General features: G+C 42.5%; 2 protein-coding genes and 1 pseudogene across 2 annotated transcripts; 1 reads left to right on the top strand and 2 right to left on the bottom strand.

Annotated features, from left to right (window-relative positions):
- Positions 1–497: 497 nt before the first annotated feature.
- LOC117857342 (sucrose-phosphatase 1) lies at positions 498–5,795 on the bottom strand. The gene is made up of 9 exons (XM_034739965.2): positions 5,548–5,795; positions 4,643–4,711; positions 4,249–4,548; positions 4,053–4,154; positions 3,743–3,937; positions 3,364–3,651; positions 2,936–3,122; positions 983–1,029; positions 498–881 (listed from the first exon to the last, which is right to left on the bottom strand). The coding sequence occupies exons 2-9, from the start codon at positions 4,700–4,702 to the stop codon at positions 789–791; spliced, it is 1,272 nt and encodes a 423-aa protein (XP_034595856.1). The 5' UTR covers positions 4,703–4,711; positions 5,548–5,795; the 3' UTR covers positions 498–788.
- A 1,467-nt stretch (positions 5,796–7,262) lies between these two features.
- On the bottom strand, positions 7,263–11,588 carry LOC117858091 (cyclin-L1-1). The gene is made up of 8 exons (XM_034741089.2): positions 11,292–11,588; positions 10,112–10,193; positions 9,882–10,022; positions 9,511–9,677; positions 8,225–8,483; positions 7,790–8,135; positions 7,661–7,702; positions 7,263–7,561 (listed from the first exon to the last, which is right to left on the bottom strand). Exons 1-8 carry the CDS (start codon positions 11,441–11,443, stop codon positions 7,500–7,502), a joined length of 1,251 nt encoding a protein of 416 aa, XP_034596980.1. The 5' UTR covers positions 11,444–11,588; the 3' UTR covers positions 7,263–7,499.
- A 1,480-nt stretch (positions 11,589–13,068) lies between these two features.
- Positions 13,069–14,877, top strand: LOC140222814 (protein ALP1-like; annotated as a pseudogene).
- The last annotated feature ends 4,386 nt before the right edge of the window (positions 14,878–19,263 follow it).

Below are 19,263 nucleotides of genomic sequence, written 5' to 3'. Positions count from 1 at the left end.
GCCGCTGGAGTTCAGAATCGAAGGTCGTTCTGGTAGCGGTAGATGTCTGTTACTGTCTTTTTTTTTTCCTTGAGATAGCTGTCTAGTGAAAATGCGCCTTATAACAATGGATGGGGAGGGTATATAACTTTTTAGAGGCTGCATAAATTTTCTTTTCGATCCAGTTAGTATTTATTTCCATTCTAGAAGATGAAACCATCGGATGCAGTATTTTCCGCTTTCGTTTTGAAAATGTCTTCTTTCTCGGGCCGGTCAAAAACTTTGGGCCTGTGTGGGCTTCTTTCGTATGGCAGTTGCCATTTACTGTTCTCGTCTTCAATTCTTCATGCATGCTCCTGTCCTGCTTCAGTGCAGCGTCTTCTATGTTTCTCCAGGCTAGTGCCCAGCACCTCCGAGCAAATGTTCTTTTTTTGTTGGCAACAGAGCATCAAGAGCACCAGCATCAACAATGATAACAATGTATACAGTAATAGCCATGACATCTTGCCTGTACAATGTAGCAATCAAGAGAAGTGCATTATTCATCAAGATTTGTGTGTGCGCGCGCGCGCCATGAATCATTTCGGCTTCTCATGAAAGTCATGAGATGGAGCATTTATCTTACCTACCAAACAAGTAGGCACCAAATCCTCTCCCTGGACATCCTCCAGTGCGGTTTTTGGGAGAAGTTAACATTTTATTTGAGGAACATTATGAACAGGAAAAGAAGAATTTTCTCAGATAAGAAGGTGCATTATTCTATCCTCAAGAAAATCCCATTCGCGTGGGCGGAGAGGTGGTAAAACAGTCTAGAGCTTAGACGCCTGCTCAACACCTGAAGAGTAACCGTTCAACCATGTCTTGTGGATGTGTGTTACCACAAAGCCCTCGGGGGATTCAGTCTGGCACAAGCAAAAATGATAGTTGTATGAGCATATCTGTGGCAAAATGCAAGCATGTGTACAGAAGTGAGAAGGTATTCAGCAAAACAAAGATGGCATACCTTGAGACTCAAGGCAAGGCTTGATAGAGAGCATACACGCACATCGCCTGAAAAAGTATGAAAGATTCAAGTCAAAATCTATTGCGAGAAAAGAGAATGAAATGGGTAATTGTGGAAAGCTTTTAAATTACAGACAAAAGAAAACATCTAGGAAACAAACAGTTGAAAGTAACATCCCACACATTGTGTTATGTCTACTCCCTCCATTTCAAATTATAGGTCGTTCTAGCTTTTCTAGGTTCATAGATGTTTGTATGTATCTAGACATACACTATATTTAGATGCATACAAACACCTATGAACCTAGAAAAGCCAAAACAACCTACAATTTAGTACTGAGGGAGTACATTGGATAGAAGTAGAGAACAAGGCACACTTCTAGTAACTGATTCACATAGCTGCACGCACACACATGAACCAAAAACATAAAAATTATACAACATATGTAATGAAGGTACAGATGAAGTCTGAGGACAACCAAGAGGTTGGAGCACAGTTTTGTTTAACCCTTGCAAACCAATGGATTTCTTTCACATTCTCAGCTGACCCAGCAATCAAACTGGACCTGCATGCACCTCCCTGGCTCTTGCCATGGCCCATGGGAAGTTAGGAACACATCCCTTGCCCTATGACCCAAAGATCAAACTGGGCAGCAAAATAAACTGCTTTAAATAAACTATTGCATGTTTATTACTGCTAATCTACGGACCTCTTCTCTGAATAAACACAGAATACTTCTGACTAGATGAACTAATGGTCATTTTACTTCTGACGGTAATTATTTACCTCATCCAATGTACAAAATAGCGGGCTATGGGATTTAGCGTAGAGCTGTGCTCAACCACTATAGCTCTGCTATAGCCCGCTAATTAGTATAACACTGTTGTAGTGGCAGCTAGCATCAACCGCTATAGCGCCGCTATAGCCCGCTATTTCGTACATTGACCTCATCCCTTGTATTGATTGCATCACTGATATGTGAGTCCACACACACCTTTTCAGTGACACAATAAGGAAATTTCATAAATCATGTGGCATGTTAGGAATTAATCCTCAATGCCGTAAGAACCCAACCATTAAGTGGAAATTCTCTTTAAATAAACTAGAGAAGAATTAAAAGCCACAAAAATCATTATCATCATCATTTCTGTACCACGTGCATTTTTAAACCAACAAACCATCCATGGCAGAAAATCACAAACACTACAGTCAAATACAATACCCTTTTCAGTATCCCCATCAAATCATATAACATGTTATTCGCCCTATTCCAATAATATGAACCATCATGTAAACAAATATCCTGAGGTTTCTTCTTGTATTTTCACTAACTGTATGGACTATTTAACATTTGAAAATGATACAAGGATATGACTAATGAATGCTTTGCAGGTAAGGCATATATGAAAAGGATTTCCTGTATCTGTAAACGTTTCAGCTCACATTCATGTTTACCTATGTGGTTAGGAAATATTTAGTGAGTTAAAGATATATTATTATTATTATCTAGAATTAGAATATACATATGAAAAAACTCAATAAACTATATCTTCTGCCTGCATAGTAGAAGCGAAAATCATACAACAGTCTGCACTTTGTATTTTATTTGTATTTTCCCCAGCCGGATGAACTAGTTAGTATTTATAAAACATACAAGGATATGACTATTGAATGAAAAATGGAAGGGCAATGGCATGTCTTGCAAAGTTCTATTAGGGAATATGAAATGTTATCATTTTCATAAACTATTTCTGGCACTCAAAACTTTACATATTGAGTAAAGAGATTCTCTTGTGAAATGGTCATGAAGATATAAGCAACGCAATCTACAAGTCAAAAGAAAACCCATGATTGAGCAGAGATGAAAGTTGAGGGACATGATACAAATTGAAAAAATTGTATGCAATGGCACAAGAAGTTAATTTGGTTGCTCTGTTAATATTCAAGACTCACCTTCTGATTCCCACAAGTCAAATCTCACCAACCAGCTATGTGAACCAGTCTGTGTGATAAAAAGTCTGTCCACCCATGTTCGGTACTTTTTCCCTTGTTTGTCACCATAACATGATCCTAATGCATCAACGGATGCATGGAGAGAGCACTCAAGCCCAGCAGGATGGATGATGACTCCATTTGCATCCTAGCATACATGATAAATAAGAATGAATTATTTTACAACAAGATCAATGAAACAATGATAAGGCATCACCATGTGCATTCTCTGACAAGTTGTTATGGAAGTTATGGAAAGTTCTATGAATAATATACATGCAAGGTGAAGAATCACGCTTTAACATAATGAGTTAAATCATATACATTCCACCGAGAGGAGACAGCTAGAATTAATAAAAGAAAATCAAACAGGGAAGCTATGTACTTACTGTGATATTTTTGAAGAACTGTATAACTGAGTCAGACTTTGGAACCTCAGCCCTGCGCCATTTCTCATACAGAACATAGAACTTCACTACAGCATCTGTAGGTTTGAAGGAGGCCTCCTTCGCATAAGGGAAGTCCACATCTCTAGGAGAAACGTTAGGTCCAAGCTTGAAGTGCCCAATAGCTTGTATAATACCAGCTGCACATCTCTCACTTGCATGAATTATCTTAGGGTTATCCTTTGCATTTTCTTGGTACCACTGAAGTAGTTCCTCTTGGGCATTGCTGACCTAAATATTTGAAAATTTTTGAGTTTCAGTAAACCCATTCATTCAGGCATGAACTTTGTCGTATACTTAATGCAATATATTGTATACTGACCATGCAACCATGTACATCTGGGATACTGAATAATTCTGCATCATTACCAGAGTCACCACAAACAAGAGTATTGTTTGGTGTCTTTCCACATGAGCTTAGCTTCTTAAGCAAATATGCAAGTGCCTGGCCCTTTCCAGCCCCTTGAGGTAATATATCAAGGTCCTGGCCACCGCTGTATATTATTTTCGCATCTAGCTGTTTACAGTAAACAAAGCAGTCAATAATAATGTGGACTCAGTGCATACACAGAAGATACGTGCTAAAGCCAAAACACAAATGACATATGGTGCATTAGTGCATGGTGCCTCACCCCACGTTTATCCAACTTTTTGGCAACAGATTTTATCACTTCCTGGGCACTCTTCTTGTCAACAAAAAAGCTGACCTTGTGTGGACGCTGTTCTGTCTCTGGCTGTATCCATGCAAATGTACAACAAGGCATTTTATTAGTTCACAACCAAAAAGAGAGAGTTAAAGAGAGCAATAATGGATGCAGCAGAACATACCTGAAGCTTCAGCTCAGAAAAGCTCGCGGTTTCCTGTACGACAATATTTCTGTCCCACTTGTTATTCAGATATTCTTCCCAGCCATCATCAGGAACCATTGCCTCGCCATATGTTATCTCAGTGCCCACAGACATGATAGTGATGTCTGGGGTCAGCATAGGCTTCTCTTTCCGCAATTCCTTATACAGAGTAGGCGATCGGCCAGTCGAAAAGACAAGTAGAGAATCCTGACAGTAAACAGACTCCCATAGGGCACCAAACCTAAGCAAGGATAGGTTCTCCTCATCATGGTGATCAACCTGCCAGTTTTAGCCGCCCAAAAAGAATCAACATCAACACTACATACAGATAGCTCAGGGCGAATCTAGCTTATGAGCAGAAAGACATACACACCATTGTATGGTCAAGATCTGAAACAATCATAAGACGTGCAGAACCATTGAGTTTATCCATTTTAGTAACCTGCAAAGATGATGGGTATGAACTTGAGAGGAATTAAGCTTTCAGGTCATGGTTTTGGGCAAGAGACAATAAAACAGTAACTAATCATTCTATTTATGGCTTTGGCATCATTTGACATTGTTAACTGATAACTTTAAAAACTGCCAAAGTAGAAAGTGAGGGTGTTCCTAGAGTGCATGTGGAAACAAGTGATGCCTTTTGGCTTCTCATGATCTTAACATCTTCACTGAATGTCAAGATGCATGTTGCAAATTTCCTTTAGAGACTTGTAAATATTAAGCTTAACTCAATCCAGGAATTCACTGAAGAAAGCATGCTTATATCAGCTTATGAGACAGTAAAATACAGAGCCTTGAGTCGAATTTTACAAGAATATTTCTTATCCTAACAACACGAGAGGTATATAAATTAAAGCAACGTTGTCTGGTGGTACAGCACAAGGCATGACAGGCAAGGTGAGAACCTGTCTGTTCCCAAAACAGCATTATACAAATCCATGGGCTGGAGGCATCCAATCAATCAAAAGGTAAATGGACGAAAAGGACAAGGAAAATAATAAGTAAAATTAAAAAATAGTCGCAACGAAGTCCGAATTTCCCGGCAGCTCTAACTGCAATCATTGATCTTGAGCGGACGGCACTAGGCGTCCGAATAGCGCGGCAAAGGGCATCACGAGCGGGCATAATGCGTATTGGGGGATTCAGCGGCAGCCCGCAAAATTTTTGGAAGAAAGGAAACTGATTCGGCGATTATGACTCCTTTCCACAGCAGCGAAAACAAAAGGATATGAAACGAACGGACGGGCGGGCGGTTCCATCCGAGCAGGGATCCCTTACCGACGAGAGAAGGGGTCGATCCAAGGCCGGGTGGATCCGGACGGGGGCGCGGGGAATGGAGATGCGGAGTGCCGGTGTGTGATGTGTCGCGATCCCAGTTCCGTTGGCGCTTGTTTCAGGGGCGTCCCTTTTTTTTCCTTGCGCTTTCTTCTCTTTCTGTTCGGTTTCTGCGTTGCGGTTGGAACCTTGGGACTTGGGAGAGCCGGAGAGCTATGGAGGGTGGTGAGAGAGGCGCCGAGCGGTGCCACACGTCCATCCCCTATCGGCATGGCGCATCGGTTTATGCCTGCCCGAGATTCGATGTCACATAGCCACACCTCGAAAAAGGATTCAATATTCAGGGACGTTTGGTTTTCTTTGCTTATTTTTAAGCAAGTGTCACATCAATATTTAGATACTAATTAGGAGTATTAAATGAAGGCTATTTACAAAATCCATTATATAAGTGGAGGCTAAACAGCGAGACGAACCTATTAAGCCTAATTAATCCATCATTAGCAAATGTTTACTGTAGCAACACATTGTCAAATCATGGACTAATTAGGCTTAATAGATTCGTCTCGGTAATCGGTTTTGTAAATAGTCTACGTTTAATACTCCTAATTAGTATCTAAACATTCGATGTGACGGGTGCTTAAAAATAAGCAAACGAACCAAACCAGGCCTCAATCACTACCACAATCCGCAGCATGTATTCTCAAACTACTACCTCCACGGTATTCGAACTAAATAAATTACTCTGGATAAACATCATATATTTAAAAATAAATAGTCCTCACTCTGATTTCAAACTGTAGGTCGTTTGACTTGTATAAATTTATAGATATTATTATACATTTAGATCGATTGTCCAGATACGTAGATAGAAAAGCTAAAACAACCTACAATTCGAAACGGAGGAAGTATTGTAAAAAAAACTATAAATGTGATAAAATAGAAAGCTTAACTAACCGGATCTCACAGGTCATAGCCAGAAAGTCATACGAGGATCAAATCACCACATTTTGATTTTTGAATTTGCGGTGTGTCTCGGAGCTGAGCTTAACTAACCGGATCTCACAGGTCATAGCCAGAAAGTCATACGAGGATCAAATCACCACATTTTGATTTTTGAATTTGCGGTGTGTCTCGGAGCTGAGCTGTCGTTATGCATTATTACGGTTCATAATATTTAGGGTCTATCTCAGCGTCATTCGCCTGAGAAACAGATTATTCGTCAGTCTATTAATCAGCCAACGGTCCAGATCTTCCTTGCTTTCAATCTTATCTTCAGCCCCACCGCTCTTCCCGAATCGCATGCACGCGACCGTCGTCTCGTCTTCCTTGCACCTGACGAGAGGCGCGCCAACACCGGATGTGAAACACCCCCGCCTCCACCACCGACCGGCAAGCTGCCCCGTAGCTCCCCCTACAGTCGGGCACTTCCTAACATCAAATTCTTATCCCCATTCAATTTGTAGTACAATTTTGGGTATTGGATAAGCAAGATCCCATTTAATTTGTAGTACAATTTTGGGTATTGGATAAGCAAGATTTCAGTCAACTGACAAGGAGTAAATCTCTAATACTTATGCCACTTCGGACATAGCATCTCGTAGAATTATTTGCAAACGAGGGGATTATTATATAGAGGATCTTTCTTTTCTAATCTCAGTAAGGTTATATATCACACAGACAAACATTACACACTCCGTTACAATGGCAGGTCAACGAGGTAATACAACGGTGCGCGTACGATAATTGTCCCTTGACTCCTTCGTTCAGTTTCTACAAATTCAAGTACCTTGATCATGTTGCATGTTACAAAATCAGGTGTAAAACAATGTTGCCAAGGAAAAGTTATTGTCATGTGCAAATGATGAGATGACAGCCGCACTACATATTCTTTCTCCTGCTTCGTTCTAGTGGCCTCCATGCAGCTAATCTTTGTGAACCGGGGATCCTCTGCTTGATCAATGGTGCCTGTGCCGATCCTTTTCACGAGATGAGTGCGAACTGTAGTAGTCACCCCGGTCTGGAAAAATGTAACACGACAGCAAAATGAGAAAACATAAATCATGAGTAGAACCAGTTTGGGGGCATCTAGGGAGGCTGCTGGGCAAATACACCATACCTCGTGACGACTGGCGCCTTGACTTCTCCTTGTCTGAATGTCCTGCATTAGAGATACATCAAATCATCTGAGAATGCCGTAGCATGCTTCAAACTAGATAACTAAAACCAGGTTGGTTCGCTGCCATACCTGAACTTCTTTCCCTAGAACGACGTCTCCTGTCCCTTTCACGATCCGAGTCACGGCCCCTACTATCACGATCAGAATCCCTACCCCTGCCATCACGGTCCCGCCCTCTTGATCTTTCTCTTTCTCTTTCCCGACTCCGGTCAACTCCCAACTCTGATTTCTCACTCTTCGAACTCGCCGCCGGGTCTTGTTTTCCATTGAGTTCAGCAAGCAATGGCTTAGCTTCGTCGTCACTTTTTTCCTTGACCTTGTTTGGTGCAGCCTTCGTCACTGAATCCTTCTCCTGGCTAGAACTGGAGGGTACAGGAGTACCCTTATCACTAGCAACAGCACTTGCAGGACTTTCCTGCAAATAAGTGCCAGTTAATTCAGTAATCATTCTTAAAAAGGTAAACTACATGAGTCCAATCATTTTGAGTGGTACTATGTATTAACCTTTGAAGCCTGTGGATCTGGTGTCCTAATAGTAAAGGAATCATTGTCTTTATACACTGGTATGTATTGCGACTTGGGGAGGCTGTAGAGGTGAGCAAGAACCCGGCAAACTTCTTGAATTCCAGCTTCATCAGCATCGAAGACAGTCCACCACGGAGGATCCTCAGGAAGGGAAATACCACGTCTCCTGGCTGCAGCATACACAACTCCGCATGCTACCACTTCACTCTTGAATCGCACACACAGAGTTGTCCTCAAGCTGATATACAAAACAAATATAGAATATGTTAATAGAAGTGCACAATCCAAATGCAAAAAGAAAATACAAGAATGAGCTAGTCCATCATCTTCTCACTCACTTTGTTGTTTGGTTTGTGAAATGGAATGAGTAGATCCAACACCACCTCATTCCTCACAAGCTAATAATTAGTACTAGTATGAGGAATGGGGTATTCCACCAAATTTGAGGAATGAACTTATGATGCACCACCTCATCTAGAATGGATTGGTTCCTCAAACCAAACACCCCCCTAGTGTCTGACTGTCTGGGACTTCAATATTCAAAGCCCAAAATGATTGTGAATCCCCCATTAGAATGAAGATCCAATTGGCAAAATGAGTTGAAGATCCCCAAACAAAGTCGCAATGGTGTGGTACACTGTCATTATTCTGAGATGTCTAGTTGTTCGATATATCCTATTGAAAATGCCCATCGCTTCCTGGTTTGGGCTATCCATTTTTTCCTTGTCTACCCCTTTATCTTTTGCATACATAGTTGCTCCTTTTTCAAACATGCAGGAGAGCTGTATCTTTTTATTGATTGAAGAAGAAAGATGCATAGTTGCTTTTGTTTATGTATTGATCTCTTCTTTCTACTGTTTCTGTCCCCCAAAGGGATAAAAAGTAAAGGGGTTGTCGACACTCAGCACAGCAATCGTCTACATGTCTTGGATAGAAAATTTATGTTAACATGGATTACAACAACTTGATGACAATAATTTAGTTCATAATAGGATAGAAATGCACTAGCACAACTTATGGGACTGGAACTGCTGCTCACACAAACTTAAGAGTTCTTCTCAAACCAAAAGACATTATTCATTACTCAAAATTCATGGTCAGCTAGTGTTACAAAGTCACAACTAAATTGGAACATGTAAAAATACTACTTCCTGCGTGCCCCCCCCCCCCCCCCAAAAAAAAAAAAAGAATAAGTAGATCATCCATGAGTTCAACAATGACTATAATTACATCAAAATTGGCAATCTGGGACAAGAAGTACCTACCTATCATTGGCAAGGTTCCATGCCTCTTGAGTTAGCTCAGGGGCTTCAAGTGTTACAAGGTAGTTCGATATGAACTTATGGGGGTGTTCGACATGGCAAATAAAACCCATCTCCTTCAACAGATGTCGTTCTGTCCTTATCAGGTCATGCCTCAGTTCTGAGTATTTCTGTAGCAAAGATTAGGGTCAACCCATCAGTTAGGATAATCATCGGATTCTTCAAAATGAAGTAAATCAACATCATACTAGGATACAATCAACAAGAATAAGAAAACAAAAGCGATGATTCTAACTTCTTACCATAAGCCTAAAAGTGCAGGGAGGTTTCAAAGGTAAAGAAACTGAAATTATGTGGAGTTGAACAAAATATACCTTTGAAAAGACATCTAAGTATTCAATTGGCAAGTTTTCTCTCCTGCATTCCATTCTGTGGAATACAAATATAATATGCTTCGATTTCCTAGGACTCTCCTCCAACTTCCCTGCCAGCCAAACACAGCTAGCAGCAACTCTCTGCGAGCATAAGCAAACAGATCCGTTAGTTCAACTCAGAAAAGACTAAAAATGGTTCAATCAGAGTGACTGAGGACAAAGATATTTACCTTTGCACTAAATCGAACAAATGATTTCTTGCAGTAAAAGCGATGGAACAATACTTGTGCTGTGGCCATCACTGCTTGTGGTCTTTGGTTAGTCAAGGAATCCCCAAACAAATAAATTTTAAATACACAGAAAAACCCGATTGTGAGAGCATGAGGTCCAGCTATGTTCAAGGTACATAGAAAATATTTAAAATCCGAAAAGAATTCTCTAAATAAAATACATAATTGTAAATATTGTGAGAGCATGAGGTCCAGCTAAGTTCAAGTTACATAGAAAATATTTAAAACCCAAATAGAACTCTCTATTCTTTATTAAAACATGTAATTGTAAATAACACTGAAACGGTGAATATTGTGAAGAGTTGGCATGCCAATCATTGTGATAATCTCAAATTGTCTGTAATGAAAACAAAGTTTTGTACTTCACTATATCATTTATAACATGGGCTCATATGTACTGCTTTCTGTAATTCTAAATCAAATACAAGATGGAATCAACGCTTATATTCTTTCAATCATTCTTTTCTAGATTATATTTTTATGGTTATGAAACTGGCAGAATGTAAGACCTAACAACAAAAGGCAGAGTAATAGTGTGGAAGCACACTATTCACTAAAGATATCACTGTATTCAGCCAAGCACTGTATTTCATTGACGAGGATAAATCATGCGACAAAACAGCTAATAAATGTGGATCACCCTATTCTGAAAAAAAAAATGTGCAAATTGCTGATTTGGTATCTAACAAGATCATAGTGACTTCAGAAAAAGCTAATTTTTACAATTAAAATGACATTAGCACAGTAGAAATAAATCCAGAGACACCTAAAGGCATCCAGTCACAAGTTATCAATAACTATCCGGTTTAACTAAGCAAAGCTACTAGAATTCGAAGTGGAAACGCCTCATTGATCCATAACACAAAGAATCCACAAATCTACAAAACAAAACAACCTAATCCCAGGCAAAATCAATGGAACTATTGCTAGAAGAAATCAAATGACCTAGAAACCACACTTGAAAGAGCTGAATTAGTAATAGGCCATCCAACGGAAACTAACTACCAAACCCTAGGAAACCCTAGGACCCTTCAGAAACCCCCAAAGGCCCTAACGAGTGGACTTGGACACGGAATGGAGGCCGGATTAGCAAGAGGGGCGGTAGTAAAAAAGAGGATACAGCCTGAGGAGGATGCCGCTCTCCTGGATGAGGTCGCATCCGTAGACACGGAGCGCGGTCTCGGTGGCCTCGTCGATCCCATCCTTCCGCGACGGCGAGTCCCGCAGCTGCTCGTCCGTCAGGTAGAAGGTGTCAATCGCAGTGTAGATCATCCTCTACTCCGGCCGCCTCGCCGAGCCGCCTCCCCCACCGTTCCCCGGGCGGTGTGGCACGGTGAGGGCGGAGGAACGAAGAGGACAAAGAGTGGGAGCGGTCGTCGTCTTGAGTCGGCAAAAATTGGGCCATGTGTGGGCCGTCCGGTGGGAAAGAGAGAGGGGAACTGTTGCTGTACATGTTTTGGGCAGAAAGGATAGGAGGAGAGATTCCCAGGTCTGTTTTTTTTTGTTGTTATTCTCGAATTTTTTAATACATATATATATATATGATATACATTATCGGAAATATATATAACTTAAAAAAAATTATAATCCAACTTCCATTATTTGATTTCGTGCCAGCAATTTCATCCGTTGGATGTATCTCTACTCTATAGCTGTACTCAACCCTAGTTCGCCGACTCCACGCCCCTGTGCCCTGCCACCACTCTAGCGCTCGATGTCAATCTCTATGGCGCACGCGCGCGACCTTCTGCCTGCACCGCCCCAGCTCTCCATCGGCCCAACATGCCGCTGCCGGTTCCGGTGCCCCCACGTGCTACCCCACGCTCCGGTGCCCCAGCTGTGACTCCGCGCACTGCCGTTCTCATAGGGCGTGATTGGTTGCCCGCGTCCCACCGTCCGCTGCATAACCCCGAAGCATCCCATGCACTGTCGCGTGTTCGGTTTGCCTCCCGGAACCGAAACGGCGCACCCCCCCCCCCCCCGTTCCTTTCCCTCACTCCATCCCGCATCGCCCCATCCGCCCAGAGCGTACCTTCTCTCGCGAGCCGGGATGGCGCGATGCTGGCGGAAAGATTTCGGCGGAGGGCGGGAGATGGCACCGTATCGGGGCTAAAGGCGCGGGAGGTTACGGTGACCTCCCATCCTCGGGCCATTTTCTTCGCTCCCCTCCTCCCCGGTGCGCCTTCTCCTCTTCCTCCTCCTGTTCGACCTCGGTTCGCCGGTGGCTCGAGGTACTCCGGTGGTGCCCTGTGCCCCCAGTGGTGCTGCGACGGTACATCTCCCCCTCCTTTTTACGCTGCTTGATCCCCTCTCCCCCGCTGATCTGTCGATTCGTATTTTTTTGGTTGTTGTCGATGAACCCTAGGCTATTCTTATGTCAGATCCGTGCGCTCCTTTTGTGGATTTAAGGTTGTGATGAACCGTAGGTACTTTTTCTGATGCAGATCTATGGTTCTCACATGTGTAGAGGTCGATCTGAATTTTTGTTCGGTTCTTGTGTGGGTCGGGGTCCTCCGGCGGCACCCTGTGCCTCCGCCGGTCCTGCGACGGTACATCTTGGTTGGTTTTCATCCACCCTATGTTGTTTGTGCATCTGCATTTATGGTTTTGATGAACCCTATGTTCGTTCTTATGCGCATCTAAGGTTGTCGTGTATATTTGTGGATCTGATTTCTTGAGTCCTGAAATCATGGCTTACTGCTTTGCAACCAATGACGCCCTAGTTAGCTGAGCAAAGTGCCTAGGTCGATGATGATTCCTTGCCGCCGGAGGAGCACCTTCGGGTGTGGCAGCCGCGTCTAGGATAAAATGTAGTTCAGAATGTTTGCTTGGTTAACAACATGACCCCAAGTTTTTGTATACTGAGCTCTAATGAACACTGCATTGTATTGTTAGACATGGACTTCCAAGGTAGGCGCCGGGCTGCGACTGCTCTTGTTGCTGCTGTTGCTGCTTGGTTTTTCTTGTGGTTTAGAAGGAGAAGTGAGGATGCTCGATCTATTACCTATGGTCCCATGGCAGAGAGGGACAGAGAGAGGAATAGCAACCTCAGATTCATTTATGAATCTGATGATATGCATTGTGTCAACCTGCTAAGGATGAGAAGGGCACCTTTTTTCCAACTGTGTGACCTGTTTAGGACTAGAGAGTTGGTTGTGGATAGCATCCATGCCACTGTTGAAGAACAGGTAGCAATGTTCTTGCATGTAGTGGGACACAACCAAAGGTTCAGGGTCATTAACATGACATTTAGGAGGTCACCTGAAACTATTAGTAGGTTCTTTCATCAAGTCTTGTATGCAGTTGGTGAGTTGAGAAATGAGTTGATTGTTCCAGCATCCACTAGTGTCCATCCTAGGATCCTTGGCAGCAGGAGATGGAACCCATATTTCAAGGTTGGTGGCCCTTTCCTAATTGCAACCCAATTGACCTGACCAATATGGTACCAACCTGTTAATATGGCTTTTTATTTTTAGGATTGCATAGGAGCAATTGATGGGACACATGTCTTAGCTAGAGTGCCTTTGAAGATGCAAGCTGCCTTTAGAGGCAGGAAGCACACCATCACTCAGAATGTACTTGCAGCAGTGGACTTTGATCTAAGGTTCACATATGTGCTTGCTGGTTGGGAGGGATCTGCACATGATGCTCTGATTTTATCAGATGCTCTTGAAAGGGCAGATGGTCTTACAGTCCCACAAGGTACCATAACTCACATACACACATGGCAACAATACTTGCACACACTAAACTGATAAATCATCTCCATTTGTTACATTGTCTAGGGAAATTCTATCTTGTGGATGCTGGATATGCAGCCAGGCCTGGGTTCCTGCCGCCATATCGTGGTACAAGGTACCACTTGAGGGAGTTTGGTTCAAATAGGCCACAAAATCAAAGAGAGTTGTTTAACCTGAGGCATTCTTCCCTTAGGGTGACAGTAGAGAGGGCCTTTGGTGCTTTAAAGAATAGATTCAGAATCCTTGATAACAAGCCTTTCCATCCTTACAAAACCTAAGTTAAGTTGGTTCTTGCCTGTTGTATTCTGCACAATTGGATACTTAGGCATGGACAAGATGAACATGTTCCCACTGAAGCTGCTTGGACTCCTAACTCCACTGATACCCCCCCTGAGCCAGAACATAGTGCTGATAATGGAACCTGGGCACAGCAAAGGGATGCATGGGCTGCACAAATGTGGCAGAATAGGGGATCTTCTAGAGTTTAATTGCACTTAAGTATTTGGGGTCATGTACTGTTAACTAGCATTGATGAATTTGTAATATGGTCTGAGACCTTGGTACTTTGCTATGATGTGTAACTGCAATCATGAACAATACAACTTGGTATGATATTTGCATGCAGTACTTACTTTCATGTTTGATTTCTAAGTGCTTTGGTGTTTGTTTTTGTTATGGTATGATGGTTAGGACATGGCTGTGATGGGTGAGGATGTGGTTGGTGTTGTCAATGAGGCAGGGGCCGAGGGTGGGGTGGCTGCTGTGGAGGAAGTGTTCCCAGCAGCCCCTCCACCCAATGGAGCCCAGCCTGGGGGGCCAATGCAATGGACCAGTGTTCAGTCAGCCTTCATGCTTAGGAGGTTTCATGATCTGGTTGGGCAAGGGGTCAAAACTGACAAAGGCTTCAAGGAAGTGCATGTTAGGCAAGTTGCTAGGATGGTTTCTGATTTTGCTGAAGTGAATGTTACCACCAACCAAATTTATAACCACCTACGCAAGTGGAGACAGAGGTGGGTTAAGATTGCTAGGCTCAAGGACCTCAGTGGTGCTCTCTGGAATGAGGACCATTATATGATAGTCCTTGAGGAGGAGCATCTGATAGGGCACACTAAGGTTAGGCCACATCTTACATATACCTCACTGTTATGACATTAATAGTTACCCTTATCTCTAACTGTTGCACAACCTTTTGCCCAACTAGGATCATCCTGCTGATGCCAAGTTCTTGAACACCCCAATTGAGAACTATGTCCAAATGGAGGCCATTTTTGGGTCTAGTCAGGCTACTGGTAGGTTTGCCATGGGTTCCAATGAACCTTTAGGTGTACCTACTGACCTTGGACACCTTGAGGGGGGGGGGATCTTGCAACAGAGACAATTAATTTAGATGGGAATGAGGGTGATTCTGGTAAGAAAAATGTAGCCTCCAATGGGCTGGACACCTCTAAGAGTTCTGATGATAAGGAAGGGAGAGGTGGTAAAAGGAGGAAGTTGGGTGAGGAAGAATACCAGCTGATGCATGGTATGACTGTTGCTGTTGCCTCTGTTGCAGAAGCCCTGAAAGCTCCTCAGCACAATGAGGTCCATGCAGATCTTTATGGTTGTGTCATGTCCTGTCCTGGGTAATCACAGGAGGCCTTGATGTTTGCACTTGTGTACTTGCTGAAGAACAAAGCAGAAGGCCTATGCTTTGTTCAGATGAGTGAAGCCCATAGGATCCTTTGGCTTAGGACCTACCTCAGCCAATCTAACTTCCTCTAGGTGGTTAAGGACCGTTATATGATATTTTGCTTGCCTATGCTGTAGTCTGACATTTTGGGTTAGCACTAACCACTGATGGTGAGGGTAGAGACACCATTTGGGATATTTCCAATGCTGCAAATATTTTTGTATAGCATAGGCTACATGGTTCCATCTGCTAAAGGTGGTTTGGAGGGATCTGTTGGGTGTGTAAACATGAACACCTACACCTGGTCAATGTGATGGATGCCAAGTCTTTAGTCTGCTAAATTGAGGTTTCCTGGTGGTTCATGTGCTGGTGATGGTATTTTTCTTTCATCTTGGATACATGTTCTGAATTCATGGATGCATATGTTGGTCTTGTTCTTCTTCTTAAGAACTGCTACATGGTAAGTCCATCTTCTTTTCATCCTTTCCTATATGTTGGTTGCTTCCTTCTACCTTGATGGTTACTTTTGTTATTTAAGGTAAGAAAAAATGCCTATGATGACAAACTTATTTGCCCAATTAGAAGTATATGGGTATCATCAGATGACCTTGAGCTTGTGAGGGACTATGACATTGATCTTGTGATTCTTATTGCCAACTGGTACTGCATGTTCCTTACTTATGGTTGTGTTGTTCCTGAGCTGTTGTCCATGTTGTGCTACTGCTGTTTTTTGTGTTGACTGTGCTATAGTTCCTGTTGCCATTGTGCTACTGGTTTTGGTCTTATTTTGGTCTGAAGATGAAAATAACATCTGAGGCCAATTCTTTTGTAACTTAGCATATCAGACTTGCTGCTTGTTCTTTTTTTCTGGTTGTGCTGTTCATGATAAATTTATTTGCCCCATGGGTACCATCATATGACCTTGAGCTTCTGACTGACTATGCCATTGTTCTTGTTATTAAGACCTGCTACTGCTTCTGGATACCTGGTAAGTCCATCTTTTCAGCATTTCCTATGTGTTGGTTGCTTCCTTCTGCCTTGATGGTTACTTATGTTATTTAAGGTAAGACAAAATGTCTATGATGACACACTTATTTGCCCAATTACAAGTAAATGGGTAGCATCAGATGACCTTGAGCTTGTGAGGGACCATGACATTGATCTTGCTGTTCTTGTTGCCAACTAGTACTGCATGCTCCTTACTTATGCTTGTGCTGGTGCTAAGTTATTGTCCATGTTCTGCTGGCACTGTTATTTCTGGTGACATTGCTGTTGTTCCTGTTGCCATTGTGGTACTGTTTTTGGTCTTATTTTCTTCTTGTGTCACTCCTGCGAGAGTGCACGGGATGCTTCGGGGTCATGCAGCGGACGGTGGGACCTTTGCAACCAATCACGCCCATACCTATGCACATTGGATAATATGCATATGGAGTTACCTGTCTTGGTTACCCAACCAATTTGATGTTGTTGCACCTATCCCTTGGTACTGCTCTTTCTGTTGGCACTCCTGTTGTTTCTGTTGCCAATATGCTACTGTTTCTGGTCTTCTTTTGCCATTGTGCCACTGATGCTCCCCTTTCTGAGGTCAAGAGAAGATGGAAATAAAATATGAGGCCAACAGTTAGTACATCACAATTGCTTTTATCATACATCTACCTTTGCAAATTGGGTAATATGCAAATTGGGTGACCTGTCATGGTTAGGTCACATTGTTGTTGTTGTCGACCTACCTTTGCAAACTGGCTGTTCCTTATTTCTGGTTGTGTTGTTGTCGATGTGCTGTTACTGCTCTTTTTGTTGGCAATGTCCTGCTGTTTCCATTGCCATTGTCCTACTGTTTCTGCTCTGCTATTGATCTACTGTCTTGATGGTTACTTATGTTATTTAAGGTAAGACAAAATGCCTATGATGACAAACTTATTTGCCCAATTAAAACTATATGGGTAGCATCAGATGACCTTGAGCTTGCGAGGGACCATGACATTGATGTTGTTGTTCTTGTTGCCAACTAGTAGTGCATGTTCCTTACTTATGCTTGTGCTGTTGCTCAGCTATTGTCCATGTTGTGCCTATGCTGTTATTTCTGGTGACATTGCTATTGTTCCTGTTGCCATTGTGCTACTGTTTTTGGTCTTATTTTCCTGTTGTGTCACTGATGCTCCAAGCTCAAGATCAAGGGAAGTTGAAAATAACATCTGAGGCTAATTTTTTTCTAACTTACCATATCAGACTTGCTATTACCAAACATATACCTATGCAAATTGGATAATATGCATATGGAGTTACCTATCTTGGTTACCCAAGCAATTTGATGTTGTTGCCACCTATACCTTGGTACTGCTTCTCCAAACTTCTGTTGTTGCTCAGATGTTGTCCTGGGATGGTTGCTCAAAGGTTGCTATTTCTGTTGGCAGTCCTAGGATGGTTTCTGTTGCCTCTGTTGCAAATTGGGTAACCTGTCATGCTTCTGTCATATTGTTTTTGTTGTCGACCTCTTTGGTACTGCTTGTTCCTTTTTTCTGGTTGTGCTGTTGTCATACTTGTCATTCTGTTGCCAATGACATGCTGTTTATGTTGCCATTGTCTTACTGTTTGTGGTCTGGTATTCATCTAGTGTCACTGATGCTCCAAGCTCAAGGTTAAGAGAAGATGCAAATAAAATCTGAGGCCAATAGTTTAATTTCCACATTTTCTTTTATCATTCATCTACCTTTGCAATTGAATCAAGTTTCATTTTCTTTCTAAGGCACAATGGCTTGGTACGTTGTGTACCGTGGTAGGAAGCCTGGAGTGTATGCAACTTGGGTAACCTGTCATCAGCAGGTCACCGGTTATCCTAATTGTTGCTACAAGAGTTTTAGTTCCAAAGAGGAGGCAATTGCATCTTTCCTAGAGTCAACTGGTGATGAAGATGTCAAAGAAGCGACTATCGGTTCGAAAAAGATGGCAAATAAACTTAGTTGGCTCCATATCATAGTTATGCTACAATTTATTGTTATTATTGTACTGCTAGTAGTAATTAATTGTCTTTGGAAGTAGTTCATCACGATCAACCTTTGTAATATCAAAATAGCTTATGTTCATGAACATTGTTGGTAACCTCACCAATATGGTGCTAGGGTGCTCCGATCTGGTCCCATTCTACGTACCAAACACGATCTGGTGTCTCTTCTCATACACGACAATGATACAACCCATACAACCAAACACAACCTCGCATGATTCAGGACGACAGTAAAGTGCAACCAAACAAACCTCCCTGTATCGCTCTATCCCGTCTCCCACCATCCAGTACATCCCATCCATTCTGGACGGCCCCCTTCTTTGCAACCAATCACGCCCATAGCCTCCGCATGACACCCCCTTGGCTCGTGGCCCCGCACACCGTCGCGCTTGGCTCATGGCCCCGCGCACCTCTGCAGCACCTCGTGTGCTGTGCGCACCGCTCATTGGCGTCGACCCACCACTGCAGCTCGCTAGCGACGCCCCCACACGCTCCATTGCTACTGCGGTGTTGTTCATGGTATTGCTAAACGTTGAATCAACATTTTGTATACAAAATCAACATTCAAAATATACCATTTCAATATTTTTATTGTATTGTTCCAACATTTTGTTCAAAAAATGTTGAATCAATTTATATGAAATGTTCAAGATCGGCTGTACGTACTAGTGAAGAAAGA

This window comes from Setaria viridis, chromosome 5, assembly GCF_005286985.2.
Source record: "Setaria viridis chromosome 5, Setaria_viridis_v4.0, whole genome shotgun sequence".
Lineage (NCBI taxonomy): Eukaryota > Viridiplantae > Streptophyta > Magnoliopsida > Poales > Poaceae > Setaria > Setaria viridis.
Note: the sequence above shows the minus strand (reverse complement) of the source record. Positions and strands in the feature narration are given on the sequence as shown.